The sequence below is a fragment of the Podarcis muralis genome, chromosome 5 (genome assembly GCF_964188315.1).
Source record: "Podarcis muralis chromosome 5, rPodMur119.hap1.1, whole genome shotgun sequence".
NCBI classification, from domain to species: domain Eukaryota; kingdom Metazoa; phylum Chordata; class Lepidosauria; order Squamata; family Lacertidae; genus Podarcis; species Podarcis muralis.
In genome coordinates this window covers 20673839-20690551 of record NC_135659.1, presented here as the reverse complement: position 1 = coordinate 20690551, position 16713 = coordinate 20673839, and the positions used below count along the sequence as shown (strand labels likewise).

At 42.8% G+C, this 16713-nt stretch overlaps 1 protein-coding gene across 1 annotated transcript; it reads left to right on the top strand.

The window, feature by feature from the left end:
- The first annotated feature begins 658 nt into the window (after window positions 1-658).
- Window positions 659-15043, top strand: F13B (coagulation factor XIII B chain). Its single transcript, XM_028732544.2, has 11 exons — window positions 659-780; window positions 2490-2690; window positions 4394-4579; window positions 6838-7014; window positions 7168-7344; window positions 8007-8186; window positions 10073-10306; window positions 11549-11755; window positions 13214-13396; window positions 14071-14281; window positions 14771-15043. Exons 1-11 carry the CDS (start codon window positions 717-719, stop codon window positions 14772-14774), a joined length of 1824 nt encoding a protein of 607 aa, XP_028588377.2. The 5' UTR covers window positions 659-716; the 3' UTR covers window positions 14775-15043.
- Window positions 15044-16713: the final 1670 nt, after the last annotated feature.

Sequence of the window (16713 nt, the reverse complement as noted above, 5' to 3'; positions counted from 1 at the left end):
GCAATCTGCTGTGGAAAACAAGCTTGACCATATTAGTTGTAAGTGCTACCTTTCTCATTACTTTTATCAAAAATAGACAAAATACATAGTTTAGGATCCAAGATCATTTTTACCTACAAGTGTAGTATACTTGTTTCCAAAATTTCTGAACTTCAGCACAGCTCTACCGCATATGCCAATAAGACCCCTGCTCCGTGCCAACACAAATGAGATCCTGATACTTTACCCATGATCCAGATGTACTGGGGTAAAATACCACCGATAAATGACTTCTAAAGAGTTCTCCCTTATGCTGGTAGAAATCAATCTTTCATTGCCCATCAGCAAATCATTTTGCTTCTTTTTGCATTCTCTGCTCCCCTCTCTGAGATAGCATAGCTAAAGCAGCGACAATGAACCTGAGGCACTCCAGATATTCTTGGACTCCAACTCCCATTAACCCCAGCCAGACATGATGGGAGTTGTAGTCCACATTGGCCACCTATGGTTTCAGGTTTTAACTTCTGAGCCAGTTCTACCAGATGCATGCCTGCCTATCAGGCAGGAATATTGTTGAGATGCCAAGGGAAGAGATAGGTACACACAGTTCTGTTAAAAGAATAAACTTTAACACTGTGGAAACAACCAGGGGGGCTTTGCTGATAAATGAGTAACTAAATGTCCTGGGAAAAATAAGCAGCAGATGGGATAATACAAGCTTGCAGGAACTACTCGAGATGGGATATAAGAACTGGATTTTCCCATTTACATTGGCTATATTGGGAGACTGTCTTGCAGAAGGTAAGAACACTGAATCCTTTTTTGCTATGGATGCTACAAAAACCTGGCTTGTATATTCTAAAAAGTGCTTTCCCACTTTGTAGAGGTAGTTGCAATGTTTCAATAAATGCCCACAAATTATCAAAATGAACTGATTCAGTATACTTTAAAAAAGTATAAAATCTGTATGTTCTCTTCCCTATTTTGTAATTTAAAATAACAAAAATCTATCCGTATAATAATGCGGGCCAATTTATATATGCATGCACCATTCCAGTATAGCAGTCTTCCCCAAGTTGGTGCCTTCCAAATGCTTTATGCTACAACTCCCTTCCAACTAGCCTAGCTGTTGCTATGGAAGTCAAATGTATGTTCTGGGGGAATTGGTGGAGAGCATTACTGAATGAAAATCACCAAGCGTATAGATGGCTTGCTGGAGATGTTTTTGCATGCCTTCTGCAGTCCAGTCCAGAGGTAGCATTATTGTCAATTTATGATGGAGTGGAAAGTGCAGAGGCAATGATGGACTTGCTCACAAATTTATTGACAGCTACACAAATTATAGCTAGGCAGTAGAAGGGGCAAGCAGAATATTAAATGGAAGAATGGTATAAAGAGGTGTGGGATATAGCTATTAACGATACATTAACATGTGCTATTAAGGCAGGACGGAGAATATGCAGGAGAATTGATTTTGAGGAGATAAGAAGGGTTTTTGTAGAATTTGTACTGTTAAAGTGGAAAGGGGTCAAACTCGCAAGAGGTGTTGAAAATTTGGGAGGTTGGATAGTTACAATGTAGTGGTCTTGGTGGTGGGGTGCACACTTTTATTCTTATTTATTTATGGTTATTACTTTGTTAAAACTAACTAGCTAGCTAGCTAAATAAATAAATAAATAAATAAATAAATAAATACAAATTCCAAATAGAAAGAAACACCCCGTTCCCTTCACACAAAGGTAAAGTTCTGAGTCAAACCTTTTTGCAATGAGAATGTCAATAAGCATGCAGCTGAAAGGTGATCCAGTTGAGAGTATGTGGTTGGATTTTCAAAAAATCCAACCACCATCTCTTAGAATGGCAGTGGTTCCCATCTGAGAGGTGCCGGAATTGAGTTCTGGTGAGTTCTGACTGAAGAAAAGCCCTCGTTCTGTGTGACTGGAAGGTGTTGATACTTTTAACACCAGAAACATTTTATTATACAGTGGTACCTCTGGTTACATACTTAATTCGTTCCGGAGGTCCGTTCTTAACCTGAAACTGTTCTTAATCTGAAGCACCACTTTAGCTAATGGGGCCTCCCACTGCCGCCGCGCCGCTGTCGCCGCGAGATTTCTGTTCTCATCCTGAAGCAAAGTTCTTAACCCGAGGAACTATTTCTGGGTTAGTGGAGTCTGTAACCTGAAGTGCTTGTAACCTGAAGCGTATGTAACCCGCGGTACCACTGTAATTAAAAAAAGCTCACATCTGTGCAGGATGCGTAATCTAAATAAAATGCGTCAGCCACTCTACTACTGAAATAGGCACATTTCAGCCAAACAATTGGATAAAGCGGGCTTCCTTGGAGAGTGCCTTCCAAAAAGGGCTCTTTTCTCAGTGGCAGCCTTCTGAATTTCAGATCGCTCCCCTCTGCAGTTAGGGGTACCTGAACTGAATTTGACTCCAGGTTGTTTCCTAAAGTGTGTTTGTACGCTGAAGAATTAACACCTCCCACTGAACATTTCTTCTAGGCAGGCTTTGTGACTTACCGAGCATAAAAAATGGAAATATTGCCCCATATTACTATAGTTTTAAAAACTATTACTTTCCAATGAAGCAAGATGAAAAGCTTTCCTATTTCTGTTTGCCTGGCTACACCACAGAAAGTGGAAGTCAAAATGGAAAGATCAACTGCACAATGAGAGGCTGGGCCCCAGTCCCTAAATGCTACCGTAAGTCTATGTGATTTGCCTTTCCAAATGTAACAGATTGTTTTTGCATGTAGCAGAGGTGGGGAACCGATGCCCCTTGGACCAATTTTGACCCATAAGGCTATATCCCCCTAGCCACTCCCACCTGTTAATCTGCTCAATGTCACTCGATGATATGCACACACCTGTGTGTTCTCTGTGGGGAATGTTCCAACAAAGCAGATCCCTGCAGAGAGCAGGATTGAACCCTCCGCTCATCAGCTGGTGAGAGGGGAGTTCACTCCTGCTGGGTGCTGCTTCATCATTACGTTCTTGGCGGGGAGGTTGCTCCATGCGCACACGCCATTTCGTGCATGCAAAGTGGCAGCTTCCATTGAAATCCCCTTATGGAAAAGTGCAGAGTGCAAATCCTCAGCTCCACATCCACAAAGGATTTCTGAATATAGTGTCAGTGACTGTGCTGAGGAGGAATGGTGAGAGCCTTCCCCTCCCCCTGCTCCTCCTCAGGATCCTGAATCTTCCCAGGAGCACAGTATAGATTTGGAGGAGTGGTTTGCAGAGGGACATAGTTCAGAAGACAGAAGTTGGGAAGAACTGGGTGGTGAATAGGTAGGAGAAGAACGTGGGAGGCAGAGAACAGACTCCCTTTTGCTGGAAAGTGTTCAGCTGCTCAGCCCAAGATCAAGGAGAGCAGATAAGGTGGCAGCACCGAAAGCACAGTGGTTGCGAGAGCAGGTTGCAAGACATGGAAGTAACTTGAATGACAAGGGGGGAGGTCTTGGTTCTCTCACTATGATCATTAACATTTCTAACTGGTAAGAGACTCCTTTTGCTTTGTTCTGCTTAGCTACTGCCAAAGGGGGGAGGAGGAAATGAAGGCTAAGAAGAGAGGTGATCAAAGGTGAAAAAGAGTTACATTTTAAAGTAGAGCTACAGTACACTTCAGAGGGACGCGGGGGCGCTGTGGGTTAAACCACTGAGCCTAGGGCTTGCCGATCAGAAGGTTGGCGGTTTGAATCCCCGCGACGGGGTGGGCTCCTGTTGTTTGGTCCCTCCTCCTGCCAACCTAGTAGTTCGAAAGCACGTCAAAGTGCAAGTAGAGAAATGGGTACTGCTCCGGCGGGAAGGTAAACAGCGTTTCTGTGCGCTGCTCTGATTTGCCAGAAGCAGCTTAGTCATGCTGGCCACATGATCCAGAAGCTGTATGCCAGCTCCCTTGGCCAATAAAGCAAGATGAGCACCGCAACCCCAGAGTCGGTCACGACTGGACCTAATGGTCAGGGGTCCCTTACCTTTACAGTACACTTCATCTTATTGTTTCCTATACTATATGATGCCCTGCTTGTGGCACCCAATCATCCTGGATACTAGGGTTGGCCCACCCATGAGGTTAAGGGGAGGGGGGAACTGCCTCAGATGGCAGGGTTCACTAAGGAAGCAGATCCCAATGTCAATCGTTCTTCCTCCCTTGTCCCTGATGTAGATCTTCCCTCACCCCTTCTCTGAATGATGCCATTTGGGGGTTCACCTTGGGTGCCCAAATGTATTGGGCCAGTCCTGCTGGGTACTGTAGCATATGGAGATATAGGCATGTTAAGATGAGTGCCTCCTAGTCGTTTCCATCAGTACAAATTCTCTGCCACCTAAATGCCACCTAGATGTGTTAATGAAGGGATCGCCTAATGCTTTCTCCATCTTTTCATTCAACACACCTGATTGTTTAGAGAAATGTACCAAACCCGCCTTGGAGAATGGTGTTTTCTCGGATACGAAAATGTCCTACAAAATCTGGGAGAGACTGCAATACAGTTGTAATTCAGGTTATCAGATTCCTGGAGGTCCCAGGGATAAAACTATACAGTGTCTTGAAGGTGGATGGTCAGCTCAACCACAGTGTACAGAAACAACAGGTATGGCTTTAGATAATATTTCCCCTCCCACCCCACCTGAAGAGTTGTTCCTAAGGTTGAAAGCTATATTCTCACCTGATGTATTTGGTGATCATCCACCAGATATTTTTTTAAAAAACCTTGGATAAGGACTCTTGTTTTTGTATGGCTATTTCAAGTGAATTTGTGGATGGGCACCAAACCTCTAGTCTAGAACAAAACACTTTGGAAGCAGAATTCTCAAGAAAAGCCTTTAGCTCTTGAATTTTCTTGGAGGGGAGCAGAACAGCTTACAAAGATGAGTCGTTTGATAGCCCAGGTGTAATGGGAATTGGGGTTTCTTGTGTGTAAACCACCAACTGCTCCAAGCTGCTTGGGGTGGTTGCGCCTTTCCCTGGCTGAGCAGCCCTTAGGCACGGCAGCTTCAGTCGCTGGCAGAATCCGTCAGTGGACATTTTCTAAACTTCTTCCAACATAAAAATTCCTTGACGCCCAGTCTCCGCCTAGATTCTCTGCGCGGAAGCCTTCTGCGCAGAGTGGGCGTGCCAAGCGGGGGTCCGGTGCTCTCCCCGCTGATCTCACTTGAAGAGTCTCAGAGCCCTCCCTCCGAAGTGCTCTCAGCCTCCCCTTTCTTCCTGGTGTCCCCTTGATTGCCTTCCCCAGCGGAAGCTCTCTGTCTCTCCTTGCTGGTCCCCTCCCCTGCATCATTGGGGCGACCTCCCTCTCCTCTGGTCTCTGATGGCAGTTCCCTGACACCAGGCTTGCAATAAAAAAATACATCGCACAAAAGGAAAAGAGATTGGAAGGGAGGAGGGAAGAAAAAGTAAACCCAGACACTAATTCTTAGTTACAGAGTTCTTATAAATGACTAGTTGGAATTAGTACCATTCAAGGAGAGACGGGAAAATAGCTGCTGTTTGCACATCCGAGCTAAGTAACTGCAGCCTGGTGCAGTGGCATTTTCTAGATGGAAGGAAGAATCTGAAAGGTTTCGCTTCCCCCTTGTTGCACCTGTGCAATACAACTAAAATGGAAAGACATGTAAAATTAATATTTTGTAAAATGTGCTTCTTAAATTGGTGGTGTTTGTAGGGGGCTGGGGTCTCAAACTGGGTATTTATGGCAACCAGGATGTTTTCCAGCATCAGTAATATTATTTTTTTGCACCACTGGGCTAGCTTGCCAGTAGAGGGAGCTGCCAGCCTGCTCTTTTCCCTGCATTGTCAGCAAAACCAAGCGAGTGTCTATAGCAATCTCCACTAGAAATATGGCACAGAAAACAGGGGCATGTTCACTGCTGTATATAATTGATAAGGTCATAAAAGCGAAAGTCCCTTTTAAATGAATTCGCTTTGCAAAAGGAGTTGTCCCGATAAAGCAAGGGATCTTTTTGTTTTGTTTTGTTTCATATGGTGATTGCAGCAAGGGTTAGGGGACACAAGATACCACAAATTGACAGAAATGTCACAATTTAAGACTGTAGTTCGATGTACACTTTGGCTGGATCTAGTCATATCAAAGAAGCGTTTCAGTTTAAAACCCTGTATACAGGGAAAACAGGTAGAGAAAAATGGGACTCCACGTCACTGTCTAGTGGTACAATGTTATATCACACATATAAATCACTTTTTCTTTACCAGTCTAGCTGAGTCCTTTCTTACTTGGCAGTAAGTCCCATTGAACTCAATAGTTTTGGCTAAACATGCATAGGAGGAAGTTTAAATTTATATCTCTCTGGTCCTCCCAAAGGAGCCAAGGAGGGAATGTGAACATAATGCATACGAGTGGTTGGTTTAAATGATGCAATCTGGCAATTACAAATAAATTTACTTGATTTAGCTGCACAGTTTTGGGGAGCTAATGGGAATGTGTTTTTATACTGCATTTCCACCCAGTTGGGAGTCACTTACTTTGAGCTGATGTTAAATTTATGTTGTTCACCAATATGAACTAATACAAATAGGTTTGCACCTTGCCCTCTACAGCCACAAATGGAGGCCTTGAGAATCAATCTGAGATCAGCTGAGACCAAGCTGATCTGATCATATTGCACCTGTTTTGTTTGTCTGCACACTCACCTGCCAGTTATACTTTGCTCCCAGATCATTCAGGGCCTCAAAAGAAGAACCCAAAATAAATCCACGAAATGTTTTGTTTTTGTATGCCCGCAATTATTCACTATTCCTCACCCCACCCCCACTTCCTTTCTTATTCCCAATGTCCATCTGGCTGCTCTGCCATTTCATGCTGAAGACATCAATCCACTTCTTGTTTTTAAGAGACGTGCTCAGCACCAGACCTGGTGCACGGCCGCTACCACACAGCCCAGAGAACGTTCAGCCGGAAGGAAAAGCTCAAATATGAATGTGATGACGGATATCGTACGGCAGGAGGCCACACAATGGAAGAAGCACATTGTGAACCTCAAGGCTGGTCCCTGACTCCCAAATGCACCAGTATGTTGAATTTCCAATGCTTCTTCTGCGACTGTCTTGGCTTTGCCTTGTACAACATTTGCTTGGGCTAAAGCAAAAGTTCAGGCAAAGGACCTGGCATTTTCAAAAATGGAAAATGGAAGCCTTGCTCTTTTTCATTCTTGCATTTCTTAGAATTGGGATGTTCGGCACTGAGTCCTGTCGAACACGGAGGTGTCGATCCCAACAAGGAAAGCTACGAAGAAGGAAATGTGGTTCAGTTCTTCTGCTTGGAAGGTTATTCATTAAAGGGGTCAGAATTAATTCAGTGCTATTACTTTGGCTGGTACCCAGAACCTCCAGTTTGTGAAGGTAATTCATCATGACATTGGAGCTAGGGATTTTCTGTATTCTGCAAAGCAAGCTCCCCCCCCCTTTAATCTCTGTCCCCCCATAGTATCAGTACCACAGCCAATGATTTTTCTTTTATATATGTTGAAAAATGGGAAGAATAAGCTGAATCATCTGATGAAAAGACTTTGAATGTTTACATGTCTTTATGTAGCAGGGTTGTTTGGTTTTTGAACTGCTTGTTCTTCTGAAAACTGATGAATTAAATTTTCTGCTATTTGAAAGCCAGTTTGGCATCCTTTCTTGATTTTTGCTGTTCGAGGAAAAGGAGTCAGGGCTGCCTTTTATTGATTTGCTGAATTTAACAGAAGAGGAACTTGCAAAAATAAACCCTGATTTTGTAAGCTGTTTTACCCTGATCTATGTTCAGAGCATAGCTGTCAACCTTTCCCTTTTCTTTCGAGGAATCCTATTGGGAATAAGGGAATTTCCCTTAAAAAAGGGAAACGTTGACAGCTGTGGTTTAGAGGCATGAGAAATCCCCTGTCCGGCTAGTCATAAGTAGCTATTCTTACTGGCGAGACGAGTTACTCTTCCAAATATTCAATGCTGGGATTTCTAAAGGATTGTATGATGTTATAGAACCTAACCTGATTCTTTCCCCGCCGCCCATTTTTAACCAGAAAGAAGAAACAAGTGTCCTCCTCCGCCTCAGCCCCCTCATGCCAATGTGCTAACCAGTTTAAGAACCTTCCGCCACGGAGACACATTGCGTTTGGAGTGTGAGCATCCCTTTCAGGCTGCAGGAGATGAAGAAATCCGATGTGAGAATGGCAGGTGGACTTCGCCTCCCAAATGCATCGGTCAGTTGTCTTGCGAAATTGGACGCTGGGGGCGGCTGAACTTTTAGGGACGTGGGTGGCGCTGTGGGTAAAACCTCAGCGCCTAGGACTTGCCGATCGTCAGGTCGGCGGTTCGAATCCCCACGGCGGGGTGCGCTCCCGTTGCTCGGTCCCAGCGCCTGCCAACCTAGCAGTTCGAAAGCACCCTCGGGTGCAAATAGATAAATAGGGACCACTTACTAGCGGGAAGGTAAACGGCGTTTCCGTGTGCTGCGCTGGCTCGCCAGATGCAGCTTGTCACGCTGGCCACGTGACCCGGAAGTGTCTGCGGACAGCGCTGGCTCCCGGCCTATTAAGTGAGATGGGCGCACAATCCTAGAGTCTGTCAAGACTGGCCCGTACGGGCAGGGGTACCTTTACCTTACCTATGTTTTGGAAGGTTGTCAATTTAGAGCTTTTGAGAACGGACCTAGAATTGGAGCCTCTCCCTTAGCACACACTCTTGAGAGCCAGTGTGGTGTAGTGGTTAAGAGCAGTAGACTCGTAATCTGGGGAACCGGGTTCGCATTTCCGCTCCTCCACATGCAGCTGCTGGGTGACCTTGGGCTAGTCACACTTCTTTGAAGTCTCTCAGACCCACTCACCTCACAGAGTGTTTGTTGTGGGAGAGGATGGGAAAGGAGATTGTTAGCCGCTTTGAGACTCCTTCAGGGGAGTGAAAGGCGGGATATCAAGTCCAAACTCCTCTTCCTCCTCCTCTTGGCCCTAAATTATGCAGTGGACCAACAACAGGTGAAGCTGGAGCCAATTATAAGCGGAACCCACCCGATGAGGGGTTGTGAGGAAGAAGGCAGGCAGATGGGGGCAAGATGAGGGCAAACAGGACAATTCAGCTGTGCCTCATTTGCCTTGAAGGAGCAACCTTTACAGTCCTATTAGGGATTGGCAAACATGCCTGCTTGGGTCCCCATCACTCTCACAAGTTTTTACCCGTAACTCTGTTCCATTTGTGCTGTAATCTTCCCAACATTTTAATGCATATTTAAGCATGCATTTTCAAAATACACAGTTTGATGCATTCTTAACTAAAGGAGCTAATAACCACCAGTATCACCTCTCTTTTCAAACCAGCCTAAGGTCCAATTTGTGGATAAGAAAGTGTTTTGTTTTGTTTTCAGATGGCACAAAAAAACCCTCAAGCCAGTTAAATAAGCATATCTTGGATACCCTTCACATTCATCAACAGCTGAGAGAATGCCTATTTTTATCAAAAGGCTAAAGTAATTCATGAATATCAAATGCTACAGGTCTTTCTGTATGAACTACGGAACTATCGATAAACCAGAATTTATTATTGTTGTTGTTATTATTATGTATTTATTTATTTATGCCCTGCCTTTTTTCCTGACAGGGAGTCAAGGAAGCTTACAGATAAAAATAAGAACAGCTAAAAACATAGGGGAAAACAATTAAACATTGATAGAATTTAAACTATATATACATAAAAAATATAATAACAACAACAACAAAACTAAAGGAGCTACATTCTAACATTCAAAAAAGTACAAAATCTGGTGGATAGCTAAATGCCAATCAGCACATTAGGCCAAGAGGTGCAGATGAGACAATGCCATGTAGGAATTCACAAATATCAGAATTGCCCTCTTTCCATGACAAGGAGTTTGACCAGCACCCAGGAAGTTCGTTGTGGGTGAATTCTGAAATTTCTCCACTGTCTCTCAGAACCTCACACAACTTAATCTTAATGCTCGTTCAACATGACAAAGTGGAAACTGCAAAGATGCAGAAGGAAATTGAAATTGAGAATGTCATTTGTATGATTATTTGATAAAACGCATGGATGCCAATGAAAAGACTTCTGTTTCCATTCCTTTTTTATTTTTCAGATGTTGGCAGGACAGGAAGCACAGAAGGTCGTCACGGCTTACAAACTGAAGGGAGCTGCAGTTCCTTACCCATAGTTGAAAACAGTTTTATTTTTAATAACATCAATCCTTCACTGGCAAGCTACAAAACTGGTTCTGTAGTGGAATACAGATGTAACCCCTTCCATCTGATAGAAGGACCTAACACAATTCGCTGTGTCCAAGGAAACTGGACAACCCCCCCAGTTTGTTTAGGCAAGTATTGGAGGAGAATGTAGGAATTACTACAAGGTGCTCTCTGTGGGGCTACCTTTGAAGGTGACTCAGAAACTACAACTAATCCCGAAAGCGGCTGCCAGAGCGGTGACTGGGAGAGGCTGCTGGGACCATATAATCAGTGCTTTTTTTTCTTAAAAAAATGTTTACAGTAGCGGTACTCTCATTTTGACACAAGAAAACCACCATTTTATAGTTCAAATCGGTATACAGTATATGGACAAACATACAAAGATTCACAAAATGTTTAGGGGTATGCATACCCCTACATCCCTACAGAAAAAAGAACTGCATAAAACACCAGTCTTCAAAGATGTAAATTGGCTCCCAGTACGTTTCCAAGCAGGTGGCGCTGTGGGTAAAACCTCAGTGCCTAGGACTTGCTGATCGTAAGGTCGGCGGTTCGAATCCCCGCGGCGGGGTGAGCTCCCGTCGTTCGGTCCCAGCTCCTGCCCACCTAGCAGTTCGAAAGCATGTCAAAGTGCAAGTAGATAATTAGGTACTGCTTTATAGCGGGAAGGTAAACGGCGTTTCCGTGTGCGGTGCTGGTGCTGGCTCGCCAGATGCAGCTTTGTCACGCTGGCCACGTGACCCGGAAGTGTCTTCGGACGGCGCTGGCCCCCAGCCTCTTGAGTGAGATGAGCGTGCAACCCTAGAGTCTGTCAAGACTGGCCCGTAGGGCAGGGGTACCTTTACGTTTCCAAGCAGAATTCAAAGCCTTGGTGCTGACCTTTTAAAGCCCTAAACAGCTTTGGCCTTGTATACCTGAAGGAGCATCATTCAGCCCAGATACTGAGATCCAGCGATTCCCTCACTGTGAAATGCGAGGTTACAGGGAACCCAGGGTCTTTTCGGTAGTGGCACCCACCTTGTGGAATGCCCTCCCTTCAGATGTCAAGGAAATAAACAACTATCTGACTTTTAGAAGACATCTGAAGGCAACTCTGTATAGGGAAGTTTTTAACGTTTGATGTCTTACTGTGCTTTTTATTTATTGCAAGACGTGCAGTCAGGCATGATTGTGTCAGTGTCTCTAGGGTGGAATAGTATGAGAAAAGCAGATCATATTGACTAGCAGCTCAGGATATATTCCCCCCACCCCACCCCCAGTATCAACATTCTGGGTCAGGTAGGCTTTTATGTGAGGGAATAATTGGATGCCAGTTATTATGTTCTTTGCTCCTGGTATAAGCCACTTGATTATTGATCTTTGCCCTGCAGAACCATGTTTGGTCAATGAAGAAAACATCAGAAATCATAACGTAGCAATGAAATGGAACCTGGAAGAAGAATTATATTTCCTACACGGAGACATTATTGAATTGGTGTGCAAGCCAGGATACGTTTTGCCACCGTCGACTGGCGATGCTCAGTTGCTGGCGCAGTGCAATCGGGGAGAATTAAAATACCCCAAATGTGTTTCAAAAGGTAACACTACATTGAATTCCACCCATCATGTTTGATCTGCAGTTTTGTGCTCTATCAATCTGAATCCTATTTGCACAACACTCTTCCTCAGAGAAGCTCAGAATGGCACAACTGGGTTTTACTTTCCTAACAAACCCCTGTGTGGTAGATTGGTATGATACATAGTGATTTCTATAAGGTGCACCTTATCTATCTTATCTTATTTATCTATATGACTGTTCCTATCTGTTCTCTGCTGTAATATTCGGATGCCAAAACATTTTCATACCCTCCAAGCTACTCCAAATTTGTCCATTTTAGTTAGGTGTTTTTTTTTAATGAAACTAAAATTATTTTCTCATTTTAATTTTTTAAAATATTTTTGGTGTTATATTTTTTTCCAGATAAATTTTTATTGTTTTCTTTACATAGTCTTTATCCAACATTCCACATATTTATCAAAGTAAATACCCTTTGACTCTGCTGAGTCTTGACTTCCCTCCGTCCCTTCAATTGGCATCGCCTATCACTATTTTATCGCATATTTTATCCCTTCATCTTTACTATTTTACATTGTAGGAGTTACCTCAGTCCTGCTAGTGTTTTTAAACTTTTACAGTTCTCCTTTAAGTACTCAATACATTTACTCCAATTATCTTGGTATCTCTGGTCATCCTCGTCCCGGATCCTTCCTGTCAATTTGGCAAGTTCCACAAAGTCTGTCATCTTCATAGTAGGTATATCTTGTGTTTTCCATTTTGGGGCCAGTAGAGTCCTTGCAGCGACTGTGGCATACACAAATAATTTTTGATCTTTTATTTTATTTTTATTTTTATTTCCTTTTTAAAAAAAGAGAGAGATTCGGATTGCTCTCATACACACCACACACCACTTCCCATTTTTTATTTTCTTTAAAAATATTGGTTATTTTTTAAAATAAAAAATGTATTTATTTATTTTACTGACCTCTCCTCTGAGATGCCAATATGTTTTTGTGCCTCCTCAGCCCCTAAACATGTTTGGTTTTTTTAGAAGAAAAATTGGCCACTGTAACTTTGTCATGCAGAGCCCAAAGGGTTGACAATCGGTCAGTGCAGCCCTTGACTACAAAAGTTTAGCAACATTCTATGATACGATTCTGCCTCGTTTCTTATTAAACCTGATCAAGAGAGGAATTTTCTTTCTGCTTTGCCTGGGAAAATCTGCTGTTCAGCACTGAACAATCTGCTGGGAAAATCTGCTGTTTAGCACTGAACTTGGCAGGGGGGTGGACTCGATGGCCCTTGTGGTCTCTTCCACCTCTATGATTCTATGATTCTATGAACAGCAATCGGACACACACACTCCAAGATGTCTCCAAGAGTGTTCCTTCAGAACTGTCTTGTGAAGAGAAGGCTGGTGCCACAAGTTGGTCCTGCAAACTATTTTCTTAGGGTCATTTTCTCTCTTCTGTTTAAACACATTGCTCTCATTTTGCAGACCCAGATGAAAGCTGTGGCTCTCCACCTCCCATAAACAATGGAGTCGTCATGGGCTTGTTGACAGCGGACTATGCTCATGGTTCATCAGTAGAGTATATTTGCCATGAATACCATTTTTTGCAAGGTTCGAGGAAAGTGTCCTGTTCCATGGGTCATTGGACTACCCCACCAATTTGCATAGGTACTGTGCAATGTTGCTATTTCCCCCCCAACTTGGAAAATGCCTTATTAACTTGATTCATTGCCTGCTGCTTCTGTCTGGTGTTGCTCAACTAATAAAGGCTGGGAAAAGCCAGCATTACTTGATGTAAGGCTTTACAGAAGAGGACGGCTCATAGCTCAGGGAGGAGAGCATGCAGAAAGTAATTATTGATTGCCGTTGACTAAAAAGGTAAAAGGTAAAGGACCCCTGGATGGTTAAGTCCAGTCAAAGGTGACTATGGGGTTGCAGTGCTCATCTCGCTTTCAGGCCGAGAGAGCCAGCGTTTGTCCACAGACAGCTTTCTGGGTCATGTGGCCAGCAGGACTAAACCACTTCTGGCACCATTTACCTTCCTGCCACAGCGGTACCTATTTATCTGCTTGCAGTGGCATGATTTCGAACTGCTAGGTTGGCAGGAGCTAGGACAGAGCAATGGGAGCTCACTCCACGGGGATTCGAACCACCAACCTTCTGATTGGCAAGCCCAAGAGGCTCAGTGGTTTAGACCACAGTGCCACCCGCATCCCTCTTGTTGACTAAAACCACAACTGACGACTCTAATGAATGTTGTAGTACATAGATCAGAAAAAAGAGCAAACATTTCTAATTAAAGTCATGCCATGAGAATATTAACATTGCATTCATTTTCCAAGAGCCGTGCACCTTATCGGCAGAAGAGATGGCAAAGAATCACTTGGATCTAAGATGGAGTTTTGACAATCGACCGTATTTCCTCCATGGAGAATTTGTTGAGTTTGTGTGCAAAGCGTACTACTTCAGCTCACCTTCAAGTTCAGCATCTGATTTTAGAGCACGGTGTCAGAATGGACAACTGTTGTATCCACAATGTGTACGGATTAGGGGGTAAGCAATTGATGCCGCAATTGTGTAACGCTGCCTTTTGAGTAAGCCCCCACTATGTGAAACTTACTTTTGAGTACACCTACTTAGGACTGTTCGATAAACTACCTGTGAAGCATTGAAGAAATTCATTCATGCATATTTCAAACTTATTATACCAGGAAATATATTTGGAAAAGTATATTTGGAAAGTGTATGTTAGCTTAGAAACCTTGTACTTGAAGTGCTAGATCTTCATTTGTAGAAAGGATTCAATATGGGGGTTCATTCAAGACATTTCAAGCGCCTAGCTTGAGTACTATCTGTGAGGATGGAATTGCTGCTTATAGATTTTCCCTAGCCTTTTTTTCTTAAGGGTTAGTGGAGCAAAATGGCTCTCCCTGTTGCATCTTTATGCCTCAAATCAAGTTTTGTTGGTAATAGCTGTTGTTGTTTACCATGTCTCTATTTTGAGTGACTTCAGGGTATTTTGGTTTCGTTGGTTTTTTTTAGGTAAAAGAGAGCTGAATAAATGTTTGGTTGGCTCGTGGACTCTTTTCCATGTTGCAAACTACTTGCCAGTATGAACTTTGTATATCTGCTGTATATTTGCACAAGACTAATCGAGATAGCTGCTGACCTCAACTTAGAACATCATTTGGAGACGTTCATAAGACACCTATAATTTTATCAGGACAAGTTACTTCTTGTTTATTGTTGTAACAATTGTTTTCTCAAAATTTATCTTCTGTACCATGAGAATAAATAAAAACTGTATTAAAAAAATCTAAGTGGTTTACATTTCAACAAAAATCAATTTAGATTGATGCAAAGATACAAATTCCACCTTTGATGCAACCGCTGCTAATCATAATTATCATACACATTTTAAGTAATATAATTTAGCAATAAATGACCCAGAAATACCTGTCAATGCAGCATGGTGGCCTTCCTTGATCTTTTTGCCGCAGTGCAGAGCAAACATGGGATGAACTCTTTTGATTAAACATTGGGAAAGGTCAGGAGGAAAGCAAAATATTTATCTCCCTTCTTCCATGAAAAGTATGCCTCTAAAGTATTCTTGAATCAGAAGGCAGCCTAACTGAATTTGTGAGATTCTTACTGGCCTTGCAAACAAACAAACAAACAAACAAACAAACAAACAAACAAACAAACAAACACCTCAGCTAAGGATATTTCCTCACCTGAACTTTCAGATGTAGTTTTGTCAATTCCCTCATCATCTGGCCTCTGAGAGCTGCAGATTTTGGCTTTCTTTTTGGAGACCAGGGGATGGATTTTGCAGTTCCTACAGCACCTTGCAATAAGGCTGCACAGCATTTTCAGCCTAGGACAGAAGTTGAAAAACTGGGCTCTTGTGTCTTCATGGTCTATCACTGCAGTAAGCTTGGGGCAGCCCACACCTCCAGACCTAACTTTAATTTGTTGTCAGGAGCAGCAAGGAGTAGGACTCGGCAACACCATCTAGTCAAAACACCCTCCAAAATTTGGAGAGGGCCTTGTAATTATTCCCAGAAAGGAAAAGGAACAATGAATGCTCTCAGCATAGCCTTTTCAGAATAACCCAGCCATGACTGAGAAGGAGTGGTCCTTTAGAGTTCTAACTCTTGATTTATAGTAATAGAACCAGAATAGAGAAATCACTAAGAAACCCTACTTGCATTTTAAAATATCTCTCTACCTCTCCCTCCATTTTCCTGTCTCTTCCATCTTATTCCCCACAAACACTTGCGCCAGCCAGAGTTCCATGCAGGGAGTCATTCAAAGTCATATGGAGAATGTGTCATCAACATTTAAGCAACACTACTCAAAAATGGTCATTATTTCTCTTAATACAGATTTTTTGAAATCTTCAGCAGGCTAAGCCTTTTATATTTATTTATTAAAAAGCCTTCCAGACCACCCTTCAGTCAAAGGATTCCAGTGAAATGTCCAGGCATTGAAAAATACAATATAGGAAAACAATGTATTATCCTTCAAATCTAAAAAAGTTTGAGGTGCAACAGTTGGAGGAGAAGAGTGACAATCCCTTAGCAAATAATAAATCATAACCTGGTGCTAGAAAGATTGTAGAGTACTTGTAGCCAACAGAACAGTCACATCTTCCGTATCTGTTTCACTAAATGAATTAACAGCTAAATGAATTGATGAAGCTTCTACAAAATGTTCCACATAATAACTGGGCATATCAGATCCTGTGTGCTTATAGCAAACTGGCTGTGGCTCTTTATGGACCAGCAGGCTCAGGGAAAAGCTCAAGATTTGCAAACGTTCAAAAAATCTTTGATGGGTGTGGGGAACACCTCAATGGAAGCCCAATGAAGACTGAAAATGCTCAGTGGTGACAGAAGGCTAACTGGCTGTTGAGATAAGAAAACTTTTTTGAAATGGAATGGAGTATCCTGGAAAGAAATAAGAAAGGGACTATCATATGA